This window comes from Actinia tenebrosa, unplaced genomic scaffold (genome assembly GCF_029948245.1).
Source record: "Actinia tenebrosa isolate PJP-AT-01 unplaced genomic scaffold, QUT_ActTen_1.0 PGA_scaffold1__47_contigs__length_23844297, whole genome shotgun sequence".
Taxonomy (NCBI): Eukaryota; Metazoa; Cnidaria; class Anthozoa; order Actiniaria; family Actiniidae; genus Actinia; species Actinia tenebrosa.
Genome location: NW_028292578.1, coordinates 20,742,209 through 20,763,554, shown reverse-complemented (window position 1 = coordinate 20,763,554; position 21,346 = coordinate 20,742,209). Strand labels below are relative to the sequence as shown.

Genomic DNA, 21,346 nt, shown 5'->3' with positions numbered 1-21,346 from the left:
GTTACCTCCACCAGTATACTAACTATTTCATGGTCTCTAATATTATTTTTAACATGTTGGTGTGCACTTTAGCAAGGATTGCATACAGCAAAGAATGAAACCATACAAGCTATAAAGATGTTTTAATGGAACAATTTTTCCCCTCAACGTTGTATTTTAATGTTAGAAAGCTCTCAAAAATCAGTTGCTATTCCAGGTTATATTTAGAAACCATGACAAAAGGTTATATTTACAGTCAGTAAATCTCCAATTTATAGGCCGGCTCTGGTTAATAGGGTTAAAAAGTATATTTACAGAAAGTATTGTGAATAATAAGTTACTTTTGATGTTTTTCCCCCCTGCTTTCTTGGTACTTATTGGTTTAAAATCTTGAAAAAGTATTGAACCTAGGAAGGAAAGAGTACAAAAATAGAAATCAATCGTAGATGTATTTCATTAGATTTTTACTCTGAATACCCTATCTATCAGAGCAGTTTTCGTATGACTGTGAAAAGCTTGCGGCACCAACACTGTCATGACACAACAAGCGCATTTTTATATGCTATGCCAATCACATCATGTGAGAACTTACTCTACATCCAATTGGATTCAATCAATCGAATACCCGAAGCATGGTCATGACACTGCAAAAGTAATATGCCAGACTAATCACATTATTTGCATAACAAAAGAATAAGCCAATCAACACATACAACACCAAATTGTTCAAGGTCATATGAAAACTGCTCCACACGTAATGTTTCTAAAGTCTAGTAAGCATACCTCAAGTATACCATCTTCGGGTAAGTCTGTACAGTGTACTGCATTCTTAATCTTGTCTTTACCAAACCTTGCTCGAATTGTTCGTGGTCTCAGGTGACGGGCAATTTCCTGTTAAAGGAAAGGTAATTATCAAATTAAGGAGGGTCAAAAAACACAATGGAAAATTTAATTTCCCTGACTAGAGGATGTTTGGATTTTCCCCTGAAGCATGCAAAATCTTCCTTATTATGAATAATGATTACTAACTTACAGGGTCAGCAGGTCCAACAAATTCTCTAAACTTCTGAGGAGCATCTAGACCCCTGATTTCAAGGACCAAGCAAGGACCACTACACAGTTCCACTACCATACTCTGAAAGCAAGAAACAAAAATACAGGTTAATTCATTCTTCGAATCTGCCCATCCCTCTCCGTCTTCCTCCATCAAACCATCCATCCATCCCTCCCTCCCTCCACTTATCCATCCATCCATCCATCCTTCCACCCATCCATCTCTTCATCCATCAATCCATCCATCCATCCACCCATCCCTCCCTCCCTCCACTTATCCACCCATCCATCCCTCCACCCATCCATCTCTTCATCCATCCATCCATGTATCCATCCATTCTATCATCCTCTATCCCTCCATTTATCATCCATACTCTCTCAATCCAATGCATCCTCCCCACCCACCATCTACTTCAAAAACAAGGAAACAAAAGGTATAGTCACTTACATTATACTCATTGACAACTCCTTTATAGACTTCATGGAATTCCTCAGCATTTGCTCTCTCCATATGATACTGTTGGATTTCAAAAAAAGTAAGCCTTACTCCTGAATAAATACTCGTAATCATTAATAAAACTAGATATAGTAGCTGATATCAAAGCTTATACCATTTGAAGAGCGGATACTTCAAATCCTTGATCCAGAATTGCAGATATGATTTTCCCTGTCAATCCTAAAAAGACAATCAAATTAGTTTATAGCTTTTCTACTCGAACAAAACCATCTTTAAATAATTACTGGACAGGGATGAATGAACAAACCTTCAGCCACAGCATGAGGCTTGATGATGCACAAGGTACAGTTGTTGAACTGTGCTGTATTTTGTCTTTTGTAACCAAAAAAGAATTTCAATTCCTATTCAAAATATAAATAGAAGAAGCATTCATTCATCAACATACCAAGCTAGAGGACCACATAATATCTATCACATTTTCGAATACTGTATTATTTTGTTATGTCATGATCTTCTGGTTTCAATATTAAAAACAAAAGACCCCAAGTTATACTAGCAATAGAACCAAGCTAACAAAGAATACAATAGGTTTGTACTACATGCAGGACACTTACTTTCTCTGCTGACACAGATGAATCAGAACCATGGGCTGCATTCTTTGTGTTGTCTAGAGATAACGCAGAAAAATTAATTGGCGTTATCTATATCATCCTCATATTTACATTATAATGATTGTGATCATCACTTCTGATAGTCAGGCTCGTCATAGATATGCAAATGTTAATATCATATTCACACATCACCATCCATCATCACTGCCATTATTTTTTATCTCCATAATTATATAAACTTGATTAAAAAATTAATGAAGTTGACACCATATAGTACAAGGCTAAAATACCTGTTCCAAATTTGGCTCTCACGCTTATTGGGGATTTTTCTCTTGCCGTGGCTGAGTCTGTTGGACCTGTAATAAAGTATTGATAAATAAATAAAAATCATTTATTTTAAATTATAATCTTCTGAGGCAAACATATTGCAACAGTTCTTCCTCTGATAGTGTTAGATTTTTAATGATAGCAGCTAGCTTTTGGCTTCCAAATTGATGCCTTTGCAACCAATAAATTATATATTATATATATTAATGTTAATTTATATGATTTTTGTTTTGTAAAATTAATACAACAATATTGTGACAAATACACTAAACTAAACTATGTGTTAGGTATGGTAACGATGGTAGTTTCATTGGGTCTTATGATATCGTAAATATGCTGTCCTTTTTAATGTACTCTTTCATATGTTCTGGGCACAAACCTTTAGGGGGTTTTGGCTAGAGGGCACTAAAACATTTAAAAAAATCCGTACTACAATACCACCTTACCAAGAAGTTTTCTCCATCTTTGAATGGCATCATGTCCTTTAAGCTCCATTGCTACAACAGGGCCACTGGTCATAAATTCTACAAGACGACTAGAATAAAACAAAGATAATAATTTGGACTATTGTGAATATATAGGGGTTTAATATGCAAGTTTGTACTTACTTATAAAAGGGCTGATTTGCATGCTCTTTATAAAAATCTGATGCCTCTTGCCTGAAAAATGAAATGAAATGTTCTATATTATGCCTAGTATGATATCATGGTGGTCAGTGTGGCCTGAATTTAGAGGTTATCAAGGATTTTATCCAGGCATGTGAATAATGTGAATAAACAAGACAGAAAATGAAGATAATGAACCTTTTTGAACATGTAAAAAGTGGATTTCATGCTATTCAATCAACTGATAATAAAATTTAATGAGATTGGAATACGGTTAAAACTGTACCCACATTTCATACTCAAAGTACCTGACCTCATACTCTGTATTTTTTAAATGTATTACCTTGTCAATCTGACCATCTTGGCTTTGCAGATGACAAACCCTTCCTTGTCAATCATTTCTACAATACTTCCTGAAATGCAAAATATAGAATTAATGTGGCATATGTACATTAACAGCAGATAGTATGGTTAACAGCATTTTACATTTTAGTGATCAACCTGTACATGTATTAGCCGTACTCGTGTGTTTTCAAGGACAAGAGGATATTTCACCTCAACGGTAAGAACAGCTACACATCATTATTTATTTCACCTGTACCCTGTGCTTTCCTAATTCCAATAAATGAGGGTATATAAACTATACAAGCTATGTATAATTAATTTACTTCTTACCCAAATGTCCTGCGCCTAATGCATCTGGTTTGATCAAGGCTAGAGTTCTGGGAGAAAAAAAAAAGGATGTTGATCATTGGAAATAATCAGTAATCATAGGGAAACAATATGTTTTTCCAGAATAAAAGTAATATCTTTTTAGGAGGTTGGGACTGATCTTACACCCCTAGCTCATCCCTGTTTGTAGTTCTCACAAATTACCAATTCTCTTCTGGAACTGCAGTGGGGGGGTTGTAAGATTTTTTACTAATTGTGGCTGGGATGTATAAATGTATAGATGACCTATACCTGTCAGATGAAGAGCTAACTTACTGTTCATTAATGGACTTTAGTCTTGAGGTAGTAAAATTATCAGCAAAATCTGTGATTGTCAGCTGATGAATAATGAAAAAGTACAATTATGATACATTTTTTGAGGTTGCAATGTGGCTTTTAAATTGATAGTCTATTGTCGACTGAATAGAAAAGATAGAATTAAAGGCATTATTCACTATTTAAGAGAAGAAAATAAAGCCATAATTATCTTACCTGGCGAGAGTGTATATTAACAATAGCCCCTATATAAAGATCTGGTGTTCTGAGGCCATCAATGACTGATCTCTTTAAGAAAAGTCTTCTGTTTTTAATGTCATACTAAATAAATCCAGAAAGAAAGGGAAACATTCATTAACTTAAATTCAGCTCAAGGCAAGCAATGCTTGGTTGTTGACAATTATTTCAGACTGTCTAGCAATGAAGGCAAGAGGTACAGTAGCAGGAAATGAATGGGAAAATAGGAGAAAGGAAAACTAGCTGAAAACAATGCCAATCCCTTAAATCATAAAAGGTTATGTTGCCTTGCTCAAAATTCAGGGAGATTCAAACTTTTTGGCTTCAAAAATGAGTAAACTTGAAAAAATCTAATCACAGAGGTAAGTGAAACTTGAAACTTTTTTGTGACAGACAGACAAGCAACAGTTATAATACATTACAATGGAGAACTTTGTTTGAACAATGTAAACACGGTTCTCTGCCCATTTAACAAGAATGGATATAGCAAAAACTAATTTGCTTCCTTTTTCTCTTTTTTCCCCCAACTCATCCCTTTTTGCAAAGCAAAATTGAATCACCATCGCGCGCTTTTTCAAACATTCAACAAGTAACCAACCAACAACGACCTCAAGCTGGGATTATCCCTCAAAATGCATAAATTTGTTTTATCTCTATTCTTCTGGTTAGTAAAATAGCTAAAAGATACTCTAGCTTTCGTATTCCTTACCATTTCTACGGTGCTGTCAGAGGGATAGTAAAGAAGCTGATATTTTCTCATTAAAGCAGCTTGAGGATCGTACCACTCGGCCATAAAGGCATATCTCTCGTCAGAAGCGGACTAAATGCAACAAAAATACAATCAGCAACGATATATCATTAGCTATTTAAGCTCATGACTTGGCTTACCATTTTTTGGAGGTAATTTTTAAGTGCTTTTTCAAGGCTAAAAGTTTAAAGTTTGTAAGTTTTCTTCTTCAGTTTAGATTTTTGTTTTGACGACGACCAAACCTCGTTTGCACGTATACCAGCCTCTTTATCAAGAGAACAAACATAAACTAATCAAGGGAGGGGAGGGGAAGTAAACTATTTAAAAGTTTTATTTCGTTCGAAATTAATGTTTGAACGACTAAACCTTTCATTAAGATACTTGGTATCAATGTTCAAATTTTCACCGAGGAATTATTTTATAAATTTATAGAAATTTGTAACCCTTTAGTTTTAAGTTTACAAGAGTAGACCGCTGACTCGTAACTATTTAATGAAAAGCTCTTATAAAAATAATAAATCAATATAGATTTCGCTTTTGATCAATAATTTCTTCCTAAGGGTTTTGAAGAGCCCGATAAGTATCAAGAAGTAGGGATTTTTATTTATTCTTTTACTCGGAGACTTCACGAAGCAGTGCTTAAATTGGGCTTCCTGTGTCATATCGTGATTAAATTTGAGAGGGCAGTTTTCCTGTTTGTGTGTTTTAGTGTTTGTCCTGATCCTACTTCCGTAGTTTCTGCTAAGAGTCAGTTTTATCTTTCAGTACTTCACTAAGGTAAGATGATATAGTTTCGTTTTAAGGTAATTCTTGTTTCTTACACAAACTTTACAAATTTTTGAATTATTTGACCTGGATCAGTGGTTGCCACGTCGAACTTTATTTCTATGTACATAAAATATTTCATGTCAATTAAAATGATTATGATTTTTTTACATTATATATTTATTTTGCCTTTTAGTCTTCGCTTTGTTGCAAAATTTAGATTTCTCAAAATACATGTATTTAGTTGAGAACACTTTAAAAAAATTATCGACTAGTAGAAAGATTCAAGAACAGTGTGTATTATATTGTCAGTATTATTATTAGCTTAACTTTACCTTTAAATTAATGTGACTAAGGTTATATTAATATATCTTAATGATCTACAAATTATTCTTGGTATAGAATGTAGTTTATTTTATTTTAAAATCTTAAATATCTTAAATGTAGGTCATCTATATTGAAATCAAAATGTTGAATTAGTTTTTTCCCCATATTCTTCAACTTGTCACATGATCAGCCTTCTTGTGCATGCTTGGTCTGGGGACCTATATGAACACAGTTATAAGTAGGAACACGCATCAGTCACATGTATATCTACGTAGATGAGAAAATCACTTGGTATTTATATTTCTCACTGAACATATGACAAGGGGTTTGGGATCAGGGATTAAAGATATTAGCAATTTAAGGATCTTGAATCAAAGTTTTGTGTAAATATCTTTGGACTTAAGGTAAAGCTGCTTAAACAGGGCTGCCAACCCCTGGATATAGATGAAGAAAGGCACTAACCAGAGAGACTCCCAGATAATCAAGAAGAGTAATTGTTGGCAGCCCTGATATTTAGGGATCAAAAACTTTGTTTTACCAAAGGATTAGCAGAGCATCTTAAAAGTTTTAGTTTGCATAATATAATATACTAGCTTATATACATGTATAAGACTAAAAATGAAGGGGCTGAGACTTCAAAATTTAGTGGATAGACAAAAAAATGTGTGTGAGGAGGAGTGGGGAGCTGTTTATAGGCCTGGCACTGAGCCTTTCACTCTCCTCATTCCCTGCTCTCCCTAACCTTTTTATTTGAATCAAGCATTGTTGCTGTGGTAACTAAAAATATGTTTATGTTTTTCATTTTCTCTGATTAGTTGCCATGGCAAAGTGTTTCCTAGTGACAGGAGGGTGTGGCTACATTGGCAGTCACTGTATAGTTGAGATGATTTCTGCTGGCTATGATGTTGTTATCGTTGATAACCTGTCAAATTCTGATCCTGGTAGGAGTTGTTCTCCTGGTAACGCTTATTTAAATCCTTCAGAAATTTACCACTGTTTTCATTGCCTTACACTGATTGAGAGAAAAGTCATGGTAGGTTGATTGGAAGCAGACTATGTCCATCAGCATCAAGTAAATCAGTCTAAATTGTCACAACTTTCTTTCTGGATCAGTGTATATAGGGCAATAAAAACACTTGTGAAAGACATTTCATGAAATTGCTGGAGTGACTTCAAAGCAATGGCTCCAGTCAAGGTTGAACTAGATAAATTAAACTACATAGATGTATGGATTGAACACATCAAGTCCCACCTTGACTTGAAGCCATCATTTCTTGGTCACTCAAGCAAATTCAGGAAAGTTCTAGCTATCACATTAGTACATATATTTATGCATGAAACAATTTCAAAAAAGGCAAACTGTCAAAAATCTTACACCAACAATTTGTCTTATTTTTAGAATGTGTAAGAAAAGTGGAAGAAATAACTGGCAAAAGCATTCCTTTCTATAAAGATGATTTATTAAATAAAGAAGCGGTAGACAAAATCTTCACTAAGGTGAATATATTCTTCTTACACCTGCTTGTACAAAAAACAATTGATACATTTTTACTTTTATAATAATATTACTATTTGAAATTTGAAAATTATTGAAATTTTCTTCTTTATGCTTAGCATAAATTTCTTGGTGTTCTTCACTTTGCCGGTTTCAAAGCTGTTGGAGAATCAGTGAAAATCCCATTAAAATACTATCACAACAACCTGACCGGTACTCTACATTTACTTCAGGTAAGTTAATCAATTCATTATCATTTGTGGAGAAATAGTATTCCCACCATTGTTTGTTTGTCGTTTTAGTCTTACCGTGGATATTGACCTTGTTAATAGAAATCTAGACTACGTAGAGGAGGACATGTCGGGTTCATGGGAGGTCTTACGTAAGCATGAGTAATTACGTAGGCATTTCCGGTCAGCTTATCTACCTAGTTTGCACATTAGTACACGTACACGTACTGCGTCATCTAGGCATTCGTTTCAACTTTCGTAGCAGTAGCTACACCATATTAAGCTCGCCTAGCCTTTTAGCATTTATAGCACCAGCAATTTTCTTTACCCACCCACCCGCTCCATTAGCTTTCCTATAACCAGGGCAGTAGTGATTTATGTTGTATAGTTGGTATCTTTTGTATATCTTGTACAGTGTTGTCAATTATTGTTTTGTTAAGAAAGTAACTAGTGTAGATGTGGACAATTGTAACATGTATCACATATATATGTAGTTTTGAATTATTATTAATAAAGACTGCCTGAGAACCCAACATGGTGCCCTGTCCTGACTGGTTTAGATGCACATACAACTAAATTAACACTTGCTTTCAGGAAGGGACAGCTAGGAGATAGGCGTTTGGGAGGGCTTGTAGCCTTCAAAGATTTCCCTTATGTTCACTACATTTTGAAGTGATAATGTTCAAGTACGAAAATAAGTTCTAACCAACTTGTTTTTTAAATTAACCTTAATGCTAGTGTATGCAAGAGCATGGTGTCTGTAACATGGTATTCTCTTCATCGGCAACTGTCTATGGAAATCCACAGTTTCTTCCAATCACAGAATATCATCCTGTTGGGGGATGCACCAACCCCTATGGTAAAACTAAGTATTTTATTGAAGAAATGCTTAAAGATCTTTGCTTTGCTGAAAAGGTAATGTAAAAAGCCTTTATCCCAGTATATGATCCATCATTCCCTTGCACCCATCCATACATCCTTTTATCCATTCATCTCTCTGTCCCTGCATCCATCCATTCCTTCCTCCCGCTATCCATTCATCTCTCTTTCCATCCTTCCTTCTTTCCAACCATTTATTCAATGGTTGATTGACTGCTTTAAAAATATCAGACTTTGGGATCCCTGTGCTTTTGTATAGACAGGCACCCCAACTTAACTTATCTCTACTTTCATTTTCAGAATTGGAATGTTGTATCATTAAGGTATTTCAATCCTGTTGGTGCTCATGTTTCAGGGAAAATAGGAGAAGATCCGAAGGTGATATTTCATTAAAGTTCAAGGTCTCTAATGTGTAGTTCCAGTAAATATCCATACCCCCACTACAGAGGGAGTTTGTAAAAGGAACCCAGGCCCAGGAACTTCCAGATTTCTTCCATACAAACTCTGTAATTTTGTTCTTTCTCTAACCCCCCTCCCCTCCAGAAATTCCTATTTCAACCATGAGTGGGTTAACTGTTAATATTTTCTGGAAATAACTACACAATGTAATATAATATAATACACACTGTAAATGTTGTTATATCTGAAACTCTATTTTAGGATATACCAAACAACCTTGTCCCATACATCACACAAGTCGCAGTCGGCAAACGACCTCATCTTAATGTCTTTGGTAAAGACTATGACACTCCTGATGGTACAGGTGTGAGAGACTATATCCATGTGGTAGATCTTGGTCTTGGTCATGTTGCTGCATTGAAGAAACTGGAAGAGAATTGTGGATGGAAGGTGCTGCAGTTTTCGATATTCTGTGAACTCAATAGTTGTGAGCTGTATGCTGAAATTTGGTTTTTCACTGCCGTCAATCAAAAATAATAAGGGGATACTGTTCATGTTCTTGACTGGCTGCAGTAAAAAACCAATTTCACAACAATCCATAGAAATGTCTGAGTTCAAAGAATTTTGAAAACCACATTAAAGAAAAAGAACCCAATTAAATGTTTGTTTGGCATGATAGTGATGAGTGCCGTTGTGAAACTGATTGTTTTCTGTTGAAAGGTCTATAACCTGGGTACTGGAAAAGGCTACTCTGTGTTGGACATGGTTAAAGCTCTGGAGAAAGCTTCTGGTAAAGAGGTAAATGATGATATCATACATAACTTTTGTGGTTGTGTGAATTGGTGGGCTAGCTGTGGTATTGGTTGTAATTTGTGGGCTACCTGTGGCATACATTGCACTACCTAATCATTCCTTTAAAGTCAGGAGACAAAGATGCAATGGTCATGTTCATGGTATATTGACAAAATATGATGTGAATGACAATGATGAGAAATCTTTTATTAAAGACCACCTGAAAATGGCTGTGAAGAAATATAAACTGCAGAAAAAAATATGCTCTACGCTTTTTTTATACGTTAGATTCCATACAAGTTTGCTGAGCGCAGAGCTGGTGATGTAGCCTCTGTGTATGCTGACCCAGCACTAGCAGAAAAGGAGTTAAAATGGAAGGCAATAAGAGAACAGGATGAGATGTGTATGTATTAGAACCAATGTACAAACATTTGTCGTGAAGCAAGGCACTAAAGTCAAATTGCATTTACACTTTAAAAAATTATTTAGGGACTGTAGTGCTGATAAAGATAGCCTTCTTAGACAGGCACCAGTAAAATTATTGGATTTTGGTTTCCTTTGTAAAATAAAATATGAGGGTTGAGACTTTAACCCATTTGTTTTCCATTCCTCATTTTCCCCTGATCCACACAGTACCCTCAAAAAAAAAAAAAAAAAAAAAGAAAAAAACGGGAGACTCACTTTCAAAAATGCTAGGCTATATAATTTAGGATTTCCCAATACTGCTAATAGGAGTTTCGTAGCATTAATTTACTTGGTTGGGAAGAAAATGACAATCTTCTTTATTCACTGCCAGGTGCTGATTCTTGGAGATGGCAAATGCAAAATCCAGATGGTTATCGATAATCACTTCACATAGCGCAAGAATTCTTACTTGAATTTGTAGTCATTTAACTCAATACATACTTAAGTTAATAGGTCGGTATAAAATGAAGATTTGGTTATAATTTTATGTTAAAAAATTAATGTAAAATAATTATATGTTACAGTACTTGTCAATAGCATGTGCATAATCATTGTTGCATTGAAGAAGATTTTGATGGACATCAAGCAAAAGTTCTCCAAAGTTTTCAAGGGGACATGCCTATGGAATGTCATGGAAATACAATGTCATTTCAACAAATATTCTCCTTCACAGTTTCCTATGCCATCTTGAAAGGTAGCCTTGCCCTTGCATCAAAGCGAGACCAATGGTGAGCTTGCAATGATAGAAACGTGAATAATAATATTGTCCAAGGTGTTAAAAAAGGACTATCATTGCAAGCTCACCATTCGCCTCACTTCAATGCAAGGGCATGGCTACCTTTCAAGATGGCACAGGGAACCACGAAAGGGACTATCATACAATTTTGCACATGTGATCAATTGGGAAGCACTGTTGCATAAATACATCTGGTGCATAAGATTAAGTATTTTAATTAACAATTATTTTAAGCACAAATCCCTTGATAAACAAAGATTTAATGATCTATCCTTAGGCTGTACAAGCATGATCTCTTTAGTGTTAAGAAATTATATGTTTCCAAGAAAAAAGGTACATCAGATACATCATTCATTATCACCATCACAGAGCTTACCCCTCGTTTTTATCAGTAGCAAAAATCGGCAATAAAAAAGTAATCTGGTGCTACAAAACTGTTTAGCAAAACATTTTGGTTACTGCGATACAGTTCTTATGCAAATCGTACTCTAACTGAATTGACAAAACTGACTGTTTACTACTTACACATGGTAAGAGATGCCACGGCACAAGGCAAACTGAAATCAACTCATCTAGCAAATATGGTAATGTTAAGTTGTATTTTGGGAATTTCAGTGAAATAAACTTAATTGGTAATTTACAGTAACATTGTTTGTGTATTGTTGGTCAGTAAAAGAAAAGAGACCAATAAGATGACATTTAAGGTTTGTTCAGATTAGTTGTTCTGCAATCTGGAGCATATTAATGATATTGACAGGGATTTCTGAGTTAGTATTCTTCTTGTTCTTCTTGTTCTCCTTCTGGAGGTGCAAAACCATCCTGTTTACAAAAGAAGATAATGGTTATATTTTTACTCGCTATCTTTCCTCTGATTGGCCAAGAACTTGCAGCTAATATGATATATTGCCAATCTTCTGATGACAAGCCGTTTGCAGAATATCAAGAACCAAAGTAACTTTGTAAGAGTGTATGTTCGTAAAACTAGCAATGAAGAGATACTTTGTTACAATAATTACTTACCTCTGTTGCATACAATACTGCTAACACTTTTTTGATAGTCTCCTTTTCAGGGCCATAGACGTCAGAACCTTCTTGACAAAACACTTCAATATCTCTTAACTTTCCAAAATAGAAATCTCTTTCCTTTTCTAGTCCCTCCACAGTTGTTTTCATTTCATCCAACTGGAAACAAAGGTCCAAACAAAAAGTTCTATAAGAGATTCTGCCATTGTTTCTAATGTTTAGGGTCAGATACAAGGACAGATCCAGTGATTTTTGAGTGGAGGTCCAAATGTTTTCCTAGCAAAACCTGTTGGACATTTTCACAACCACACACTGCTATATATCCCCCTCCAAAAAAAGTTTAAATCTGTGGCAAAACTAAAATATAGGATAAAACAGTCCTTGAACCTCATGGTATGACAGGGGATCTGGATTCACCTGACCCCTCCCCCCCTGAATTCACCACTGAAGTTAAGGTGGCTGGACCCCCTCACGCTTGACCGCTACCTTCCACTTTTGGAACGCTGGTGCATAAACGTGTTTTATCCGATTGCAAATCTTTTTTGCACATAAGTCACATAAAGATTGAATTAATGCTTGATGAAATTTTTAATGAGATCAGATGTCATAACACGTGATTATGATGAAATATTTGTTTTCGTTTAAAAAATAATTTTAGCCTTGCAGAGCGTTCAACACTAAAATGCTTCTTACCACATAATTATATACTAGATGCCTCCATTTGTAGGGATTTTTGAAAAAATCTATCAAGCTAATTATGAGATATTCGAGATTATTTAAATATATGCACCAGCGTTCCAAAAGTGGAAGGTAGCGGTCAAGCGTGAGGGGGTCCAGCCACCTTAAATGGAAGACAACATGCCTGTGGCTTCCCCTCCTAAGGGAGGTGGAAAGAGGGAGGAATCGTTGGGGTAAGTGAGGAGTTAAGTATTGCCTATTTCCAGGTTAGGGTAGAGAAGACATTCGTATCATCTATTATGAGTTTTCAAATTTATATAATGTTCATAGTATTCATAAGAACATAAATATGAAAGACACCATAAATATGATAGACAAGTGCCTCTCCCACCTCTTCTGTTAGTTCTCTAATTTTAGCGTCTTTCTGTGATGAGTTACCACCACCACCAGCACTGGACAGAGGAGCAGCCTTGACGGATGGTGTTGCCTTTGATATCCCCGTGCGACTTGTTTTCTTTGTGGTACTTTGATAACTTTGTGCAGCTAGAATTAAAAAAAAAACAACAAAAGTTTAGATGGTCTTTGATGATATATATTCTTCTCAAATTTTTGAAGTATTAAAAAATTAAAAAAATTTTATAGAGCTGTGTTCATGTTGTTACGACTTCAAGAATTTCTTGACTCTACTCTCACCTCTAGGCTCTCAAGTTCAATTTCAATCATTAAAGTAAAGTATGTTAGGTCTCACCCTTGGTTTCCCGTCTTCCTCCCTCCTCAAAAACTAACACACTAAATTCCAATCAGATCTGTGAGTTCACTGACTTTAATCAGCCCAAAGGTCGTTTTAGAATTTTAAGTTATCTGTGCCATTACTATGATCAGCCCAGAGGTGGTTCCAGGGTTCAACCTGTGAGTTAGTCATGCCATTACTTTGATCAGCCCAGAGGTTGTTTCAGGGTTCGATCTGTGAGTTATCCAAGCCCTGATCTAGATAAGAGTTCATCCATTTCCTCATTAAAAGACGATTTATTCAGATATAATGAACGGAATGATGAACACTACAAACAGGGTTTGAACAAGCTAGTCTCTGTCTCTACACAGTAGACCATATATTTATTTACTGACCCACTGATCAGCCCAAAAGTTGGTTAAGGGTTTGGTAAAATTTAAGGATTTGAAGTACTCACCAATATTACCCCCTGATCCACCAACTGGTTTTCTCTTAATGACGTTAACTTCTACGTCTGTTTGTCCATGACGAGCAGCTACAGGATCATATTCTTGTCCACCATAATTAGCGTCAAAGAACTTTTTGAACCACTGTAAAAACTCAAAATTATCCTGAAATCTTCCCTTCACAAGCTTATCGACTGGAATAACCTGATAAAATATGAAAAATAATTCGATTGAATATGATGGCAGCACTTGTGACCAGCCACATCAGACTGATCTAAATGTGACCAGTCAATGTAACCAGGTAATGTGACCAGGCAATGTGGCCAGTCAAGAGGACTTGAGCCTAAGAGGCATTTAGATAGACAAATGACAATATTTCGTCAGATATTATTATTATTACATGGGAGTGAAGCTTGTTGGGTCTCTAACTTGAGTCAAGGGTTTTTGTTTCTCAGTTCTCTTTTTTCTCTTTCTACTAATATTGTAAGTTAAGCGTGCCCTGATAGAGTGCTCGCACTAAACCCGTGAAACTAATACTAATTTTTAGCACTAAATAGTGATAACTAAACAATAGAAAACAAAGGATTTATGTATGAAATAGTACTAATTAGTACTAATTATTGGGCAGGGATTTAGTGCACTCACTCTATGGATTAGCCTAGATGTTGTTTCAGGGTTCTGCCTGAGAGTTAGCTGTGCCCTGATATAGATTAGCCTTAAAGGTCGTTTCAGGGTTTAAGCTGTAAGTTTAGTAGCTGTGCCTTGACTTGAACTAGCCTGGTTGTTTCAGGGTTTCATTGAAAAATATCTCCTGAGTTGAAAATTAACAAAGTTTAAAGGAAAAATTTAGAGATATGTAGACAAGAAAATATTGCTGAAGCCGTGAAAGTTAAATATTATCCGCGTCATATGCTGAACTGAAGACATAATGAAACATGTCCTTTCAAAACAATGGGTGTCACTCTCTACATCATAGTATAAATATATACATACTATATATATTATATCGAACTTAAATGTATAGATATTAGAATGATAAAGAGAAGAATTGAAAATTGCTGTGGTGGCTAGATTTCGTGTTTTATGAGAGTATTTTATTACCATTATCGAACCGGTCATTCATTCAGTGAACTGTAAGTCAAAGTTTTGTCTAAATTCAAAGATTACGTCATTTTGTAAAGGGCTTGGTAAAGAAGATATAAAAATGTCTAGCAATTTACTTCAAATTTAAGGAGTTAACAGAAAATTTTGATTTTAGAAGAATAAAGGTTAATTTTCGAAGCACGTGGGTGACATATGTACTTACTTTATCGACAGCGCTCTTCTTAAACGCAAGCTGCAATTGTTTGAAATTGTTGATGTAGTCGTGTTCTTGCTTTGCTCCGAACTTTACTTTCTTGAGATTGACACAGTCTAAAGAACGTAAAAACAGGAAGAGTAGTTATGAAGCTAGTCAATGAACTACAAATAGGAGTAACTCTACTAGATAAATAATAAATTGAACTGTACAATTTGTTTATGACTAAACGAGAAAATATGAAGACACCCAATTTTTTACAAGACCTACTTTCGAATAGCATATCCATGAATTGACAATAAGCAGCCCCTGAAAATAAAAGAACAATAAATAAATACCCCTTTAGGAGCAATAAACCGGGAGAAAAATCAAAGAAAGGTTTTTTCCAAGTGTACAAAAATGTGAACAATAATGTCAACCAAACCAAAATCAAAATGGCGGACTACCGACCCGTGCACATTTGTTCGACTTTTTGGTACTGTAGTTGAAGGCTATCGTTGACCCACTGCATCAGTTCGTGTCGACTAAGATTGTCTGTTGTTTGACTCGAAGCGAAAACGTTGACAGCCATTTTGTTTGGGGAAGATTTAGTTGATTTTCGGTATACTTTTTGTTTCCCTTTGACTACGGTATGTATAAATTTCGCAACGGATTCTTAACCACAGGCCTCCCATACAAAGACAGTCAAGAAACTATATAATTTATGCGCGTTACGTTTCAGACTGGAACATTTACATATTTGGCGGGATAATATATATAAATGGGCAAAGAAAAATTACTTACGAAGTTTTCTTCATAGTAAAATTGCTGCAGATTATAAATTTTTCAGCGCGAACGGACGGACTGACGCGGGGATGGGGAAGGGTTGTCTGGGAGACCTGAATTTTTTTCCCGATTTGGGAGCGGTATTTGGTGCGGGCCTATCATATATTGACTTGAGTCGTAGAGTAGCTTGGTTTAGTTTCCGACGATTTCTAGACTAGAACGAATTTTAATCGATTTTAAGTATTCTATTCTCATAGAGATTACGAGCGTTAAAGGATTAGACGTGTTTGCAGTTTTTCCTCGGCACAGGCAGCTGATGACTCTCATTTCCCGATCCCATTCCCATTCCCATGAAACAGATCCCATGTTTTCAGTCTCAAAAATCTAATCACAGTGCGTTTTTTTTATTAAAACCAAAAATTTTTCCAATTTTTTAAAAGTCGTCAAAATCACTAAAGCATCTTACAAGGAGTTCGGACTGATCCGAGATTTCCATACCAAGTGCTCGTGCACATGCGCCGCTCGGGATTTTGGACTTCATGAATGAAAGACTGCACCTCCTGCCTTTTCTTTTCATGTATTTTTATCCTTTCAATGGATATCAAAATTATAAACCCTTTCTTTATTTCAATGAGTTTGCACAAATTCACGGCTATTTTTTCCAATACGCGTCCCACATGGAAGGAAGTGACCATGCTTATTTAGTCATCAGTGCAACTGGCATCAAATTGGGTATGCTGGTCATAGCAAGGGGTTAATCATCTATGGTCTAGGGGCCGACTAACCTCTCCCTTAGGCTTCTGCCGAGCTTCCTGATCAGTCTGTAAATCCAGGGATAGCGGTGTTGGGGTCGAAATCTCTGGCGTAGCCGTAAATGCTTCGCGCTGCCATACGACGCTTCAGCATTTAGGTCTGGGAGTATGGTCTCCGGTTATTAAATCAACTAAAGAAGTATAATCTTAGAACAAGTCTCCCCAGCAAAAGTTTGAGCTCTAACTTCTATATATCAAACAAATGCATGGCAATAAAAGGAAAGAGTTAGTCGTTTGTCCCTTGATTCGAGTTCTTCACTGTACTCTGACTGAGTTTTCCCCCAGGTTCGATAACACTGATATTGGACTGGATTAGCTTTGATATTCTTAAAAGTTATATTAGTACTTTTATTTTCTGCCAATTAATAAGTTAAGTTATTTTTATATATCTATAAATGGTATGAACAAAGCACTTTTATACTTTTTCTCGAAAAATATTTTTTATTTCTAAATATAATAGAATCCTCATAACAATATAAAAATAGATATAGTATGCAATATATCATGGATTTTTCAACAAGAAATGCAGCTTTATAAGTATCCAATTTTTATTATGGAAAAAATAGACCTTTAACTGGTCAAAAATATAAATTCATAATTTTCTTAAATCTATAAATTTTTTCGCATAATATGTTTTCTAAACACTTTCTTTAGCAAACGAATAGCTTTCCATATTAAAGACATCAAGAATCTTCTGGCAAACCTTATAATTAAGACAAAGAGTGTGAAACAAGACAGTAATAGATGGCCAAAAAGGTAAAAATATCGATCAGGTAACTTGAGAATTGATAACTTTGGTTTAGCGTTGTTTTCTGGGGAAAAAAGAAAAAAGAAAAGGGAAATTTCAAATACATCAACTATATATATTTATAATATTTATACTAAAATAGCAATAATAAATAATAACACCAACGACAGCTGCAGCAACAAAATCTGCAGCATCAACATCAGTAGCAGCAGCAGCAGCAGCAGCAACAACAACAGCAGCAGCAACAACAACAACAGCAGCAGCAGCAATAACATCAGCAGCAGCAGCAACTATAGAAACAGCAACCACAACCACAACCAGCACCTTCTGCTCAGTTTTTAAAAGACAGCGATTACAGTGGTGACATCACTTGTGGTAGCAACTGGTATAACTCGTAACAAGATAGATGAGCACAAACTTACCAACAATTAATACCCCAAAACCTATTTGCCTGGTACCCATACGATAGCTACATGTCGGTATGACGTACTCCCAGAAGGTGGCTACTGGGTTTTTAATTCGATGGTAAACTTGGAGGTGCTGTTGATTTGAACCAAGAAAACTAAAATTTAATAAAGCTGTCATTACAAATTTGCATATTTGTGTTGATCCTTGTCAATGATAGCCTGCTGTCATTTGATGAAGTGAAGAGTCTAGTAATGAGCCGAAGAACATATATTCGCGTAAGTGGTTAAATTAATGATTAAGTTAAAAAATGAAGAAAATTCATTAGCTATTTTCAATCGTACAAGGAATTAAGGTTCATTAAAAAATTCATAAGTTATTTCATTAATCAAAAAAAATATAAGGAGGGGATCAAAAAGCGAAACTCTGTGCTTAGAACAAAATTCTTTAAAGCAATGAATGCCACATTTGTGTTTGTCTACCTTATGCAAATGACCTGCAAGAGAGATTTTCGGCTTCGTTTTAGAAATGAACTGTGAAAATAAAAAAGATATTAAAAAATCAAAATTTCTGAAAAAACAAACATATACAGGAATAGGGGGTCAGACATAGAACCCAATTAAAGAGTTTGTATGGGAGAAAATTGGAATTTCTGGCAGTAGGAAGGTCTTTAAAAAAATCCTCCATTTCATGGTGGGGTGGATAATTTCTGGAACTATACATTGGTATTATTGGTAATAACAGAAAATTTTGCTAGAAATGTGGCCTATTGGTTCAACCTTTTCCCTTCAATCATTCTCTGAATAGCTTATTTGGTTACGTTTGACATCATATACAGTACATCCCCCACATATCACCTCATGGTAAAGATCAGAAGGCATGTTCGGCAAAGGCGCATGTGCAAGTACAATGGTTGTGGTGTCATCCTTCATGCGTGATGATATTCCATGAATGAACTGAAGTGTGGCATTATATGTCTCTTTCTCTTCCTTATATGCTGGTACAGAAAACCTTAGGAAACTAACCGTATTGATCTGTAGTGCAAGACAAAAAAGTGAGGTTAAGGACTATTCATGTTTAATAGCAAATAGAATTGGCTAAAACTAATGGTTACTAAATGGCCAAAAATTAATGATAAATGGCAAAACATGATGATTGGCACAAAAAGGCGGATCCAGGATTTTTTCAGGGGCGTCAAAAAGCCAAAATCTATAAATACTACTTAATAAAGGTTGTCCTTTTTTATGTCATACATATACTATACCAGTCGTAACCTATCACAACGTAACATGACAACGTGATTTGGCTTTCAATTTATAAACCTACATAAGAGTCATGACTTTAAATAGAAAAGATTTACGATATCATACAGTGTAGTGTAAAGAATCTCTGTATTATATTGTATGTTAAAAAAAGGAGAAAACAACAAGTCGTAATGGGGGTCTGGATCCCTGGACCCTTCTCCTGGATCAGCCCTTGCAGCGATATGATTAGGTTGATCAACATGCAGCCTGTCAATACAATGAGACCAGTCAGGACCAGCCTTAAAGCATTGGGCAGGAATTTTTCTTACTTTTACAAATTGAAAGGACTTGATATTGATGATGTCATTCAGTGGTCCAAAATGCTTGGTGAATCGTCCAACTGTTTGTGATGACAGAACATCAGGACCTTCGCCACCAATGTCATTGTCCCCTGCCAGGTAAATCTTGTGGATATCATTTGGCACATTGAAGATTCTATCAAATCTTTGCTAGATAACATCAAATATTTGATTATTATTTTATAATGTATTCCTACTGATTTTAGAATACATGTAGTATAGATTTAGCTTGGGCTTAACATTTTTCCATTTCATATCACATAATTACCATTCCCTAGAGTATCATTTCTTCATTTAACAGTTGCAAATGAGAAAACACATGGAAATTGATACAATTCAAAGAAAGAATCTTATAAAATAAAAATACATGGTGTGAAATGGGAAAATGTTAATCTCAAGCAAAACATTGATTATACTTTAAATATTCCCCTAGTACCAATTAAACTTTGGTTCGTAGCTGCCTCAGGATCTTGCACTGCAGGAATTAATGCACCACACACACCTAAAAGAAGACAACTTTTCTCATAGCACAAAAACTTGCAGCTAGACTGAGACTCTATATACTTACTGTATATACACTGAATTCTTCATTCGTAGATTCAAATCCTTCATCCAAGAGGTCCCCTGCATACGAATAACGAAGATCATTGTAATCATGCTCAACCAAATCAGATAGAGTGCACGCACTAAAACCGTGACCATTAAATAGTGCTAATTAGTACTATCTCATACAGAATCCTTTGTTTTCTAGTGTTTGATTATCACTATTTAGTGCCAAAAATTAGTATTTGTTTCACGGATTTAGTGTGAGCACTCTAACTTGAAATTATAGTTTCCCAAAGTCAGCATCTGTGCTATGTAGACTTACCTAAAAATATAATCACATCAGGCTTAACAAACTTAACAGCTGCTTCGAAGGCATGGCTCAGATATCGATCAGCGTCCCACCTTGTGATGTACCCAAGGATGCTTGGTAACTCACCATTAAAACCCTAATCATAATTAATAATTAACCATAAGATTGAATAATAAATAATTATCTACAACAGGGTTTTAATCCATATTTATTACTAACTCTTCCCATAGCTAGTCACACATAGTCAGTTGTAGCAATAACAATTGATGCAACTATGAAGTGTGCACATTTCAAGATAGTTAAGTTGTTTAAAAGTTTGATAAAATCCAGGTCTTTCAAATTAAAATCCAGCAGTTCTTCCCTTTGATAAAACAACTATCAGTAACAGATAAGATGAAAAAAGAGATATAAAGAGCTAGAAGTTAAATAAAAATTGTAATTATGAAATTCATGTTTACCTGAATCTGTGGGTCAGAAACAGCAAGCACACATAATGAGCCATCCTCTTCTCTGTCAGGTATCTTCCAAGTCACAGAAGTTTTATAAAAGCTCAAATAGTCTCCAATGACAACTGTTAATATTAGAATTACCAGACAGGCTTTGGAGACAGCAAGCTTTTTGAATGAAAATAAAGGCATTTGTGAGGCATTTCTTCCAAGCACTTGATGACGTGTCTAATCCATTTATCTGCCTATAGAAAAATTGGAATAATTGATATTTAAATTAAATGATTTGTGTCAGCAAAATAGTGTCAGCAAATAGAAAATGTTTTCCTACCATTAACTGCAACTATAGTGTCATGTATCTTTTACCTAAAGATGCTACGTAGTTGCTACGTGAGCTGCTACGCAAGCTTAAACTTATCGTAAATAATCGTATATATATATATAT

At 35.3% G+C, this 21,346-nt stretch overlaps 4 protein-coding genes across 5 annotated transcripts; 1 reads left to right on the top strand and 3 right to left on the bottom strand.

Annotated features, from left to right (window-relative positions):
* Positions 1-105: 105 nt before the first annotated feature.
* Positions 106-5,244, bottom strand: LOC116288840 (nucleoside diphosphate kinase 7). Its single transcript, XM_031695683.2, has 16 exons — positions 5,145-5,244; positions 4,966-5,076; positions 4,236-4,340; positions 4,020-4,081; positions 3,708-3,754; positions 3,376-3,445; positions 3,036-3,086; positions 2,874-2,962; positions 2,391-2,456; positions 2,104-2,156; positions 1,797-1,890; positions 1,644-1,708; positions 1,481-1,549; positions 1,013-1,114; positions 763-870; positions 106-386 (listed from the first exon to the last, which is right to left on the bottom strand). The coding sequence occupies exons 1-16, from the start codon at positions 5,145-5,147 to the stop codon at positions 354-356; spliced, it is 1,128 nt and encodes a 375-aa protein (XP_031551543.1). The 5' UTR covers positions 5,148-5,244; the 3' UTR covers positions 106-353.
* Positions 5,245-5,607: 363 nt separating this feature from the next.
* Positions 5,608-11,738, top strand: LOC116288782 (UDP-glucose 4-epimerase). 2 transcript variants are annotated; one of them, XM_031695614.2, is made up of 10 exons: positions 5,608-5,781; positions 6,912-7,055; positions 7,496-7,593; positions 7,711-7,824; positions 8,560-8,736; positions 9,001-9,078; positions 9,361-9,549; positions 9,820-9,897; positions 10,180-10,294; positions 10,688-11,738. In XM_031695614.2, exons 2-10 carry the CDS (start codon positions 6,917-6,919, stop codon positions 10,735-10,737), a joined length of 1,038 nt encoding a protein of 345 aa, XP_031551474.1. In that variant the 5' UTR covers positions 5,608-5,781; positions 6,912-6,916; the 3' UTR covers positions 10,738-11,738. The 2 variants fall into 2 exon arrangements, with proteins under 2 accessions (XP_031551474.1, XP_031551475.1); XM_031695615.2 differs by having other exon boundaries at positions 5,612-5,781; positions 6,912-7,037.
* LOC116288783 (microtubule-associated protein RP/EB family member 1-like) lies at positions 11,333-15,926 on the bottom strand. The gene is made up of 7 exons (XM_031695616.2): positions 15,717-15,926; positions 15,537-15,575; positions 15,276-15,382; positions 13,981-14,173; positions 13,185-13,336; positions 12,113-12,274; positions 11,333-11,911 (listed from the first exon to the last, which is right to left on the bottom strand). Exons 1-7 carry the CDS (start codon positions 15,835-15,837, stop codon positions 11,861-11,863), a joined length of 825 nt encoding a protein of 274 aa, XP_031551476.1. The 5' UTR covers positions 15,838-15,926; the 3' UTR covers positions 11,333-11,860.
* A 1,413-nt stretch (positions 15,927-17,339) lies between these two features.
* On the bottom strand, positions 17,340-21,325 carry LOC116288781 (metallophosphoesterase 1). The gene is made up of 9 exons (XM_031695613.2): positions 21,233-21,325; positions 20,914-21,146; positions 20,468-20,591; positions 20,168-20,223; positions 19,570-19,749; positions 18,854-19,030; positions 18,479-18,529; positions 18,014-18,131; positions 17,340-17,655 (listed from the first exon to the last, which is right to left on the bottom strand). Exons 2-9 carry the CDS (start codon positions 21,091-21,093, stop codon positions 17,453-17,455), a joined length of 1,089 nt encoding a protein of 362 aa, XP_031551473.1. The 5' UTR covers positions 21,094-21,146; positions 21,233-21,325; the 3' UTR covers positions 17,340-17,452.
* Between the last annotated feature and the right edge of the window lie 21 nt (positions 21,326-21,346).

Excerpts from the sequence above, each read along its gene's own strand:
- LOC116288840 (XM_031695683.2), bottom strand. Across the intron at positions 2,963-3,035 it reads GCAAATCAGCCCTTTTATAA|TCGTCTTGTAGAATTTATGA; the intron begins GTAAGTACAAAC and ends GTTTTATTCTAG. Across the intron at positions 387-762 it reads CCGAAGATGGTATACTTGAG|GTTCAATACTTTTTCAAGAT; the intron begins GTATGCTTACTA and ends TTTCCTTCCTAG.
- LOC116288782 (XM_031695614.2), top strand. The coding sequence starts at position 6,917 with ATGGCAAAGTGTTTCCTAGTGACAGGAGGGTGTGGCTACATTGGCAGT. Across the intron at positions 7,594-7,710 it reads TAGACAAAATCTTCACTAAG|CATAAATTTCTTGGTGTTCT; the intron begins GTGAATATATTC and ends CTTTATGCTTAG. Across the intron at positions 7,825-8,559 it reads GTACTCTACATTTACTTCAG|TGTATGCAAGAGCATGGTGT; the intron begins GTAAGTTAATCA and ends CCTTAATGCTAG.
- LOC116288783 (XM_031695616.2), bottom strand. The coding sequence starts at position 15,837 with ATGGCTGTCAACGTTTTCGCTTCGAGTCAAACAACAGACAATCTTAGT. Across the intron at positions 15,576-15,716 it reads AGTCGAACAAATGTGCACGG|GGGCTGCTTATTGTCAATTC; the intron begins GTCGGTAGTCCG and ends TTTTATTTTCAG. Across the intron at positions 15,383-15,536 it reads CATGGATATGCTATTCGAAA|ACTGTGTCAATCTCAAGAAA; the intron begins GTAGGTCTTGTA and ends TACGTTCTTTAG.
- LOC116288781 (XM_031695613.2), bottom strand. The coding sequence starts at position 21,093 with ATGCCTTTATTTTCATTCAAAAAGCTTGCTGTCTCCAAAGCCTGTCTG. Across the intron at positions 20,592-20,913 it reads TTTCTGACCCACAGATTCAG|GGTTTTAATGGTGAGTTACC; the intron begins GTAAACATGAAT and ends AATTATGATTAG. Across the intron at positions 20,224-20,467 it reads TGATGTGATTATATTTTTAG|GGGACCTCTTGGATGAAGGA; the intron begins GTAAGTCTACAT and ends ATTCGTATGCAG.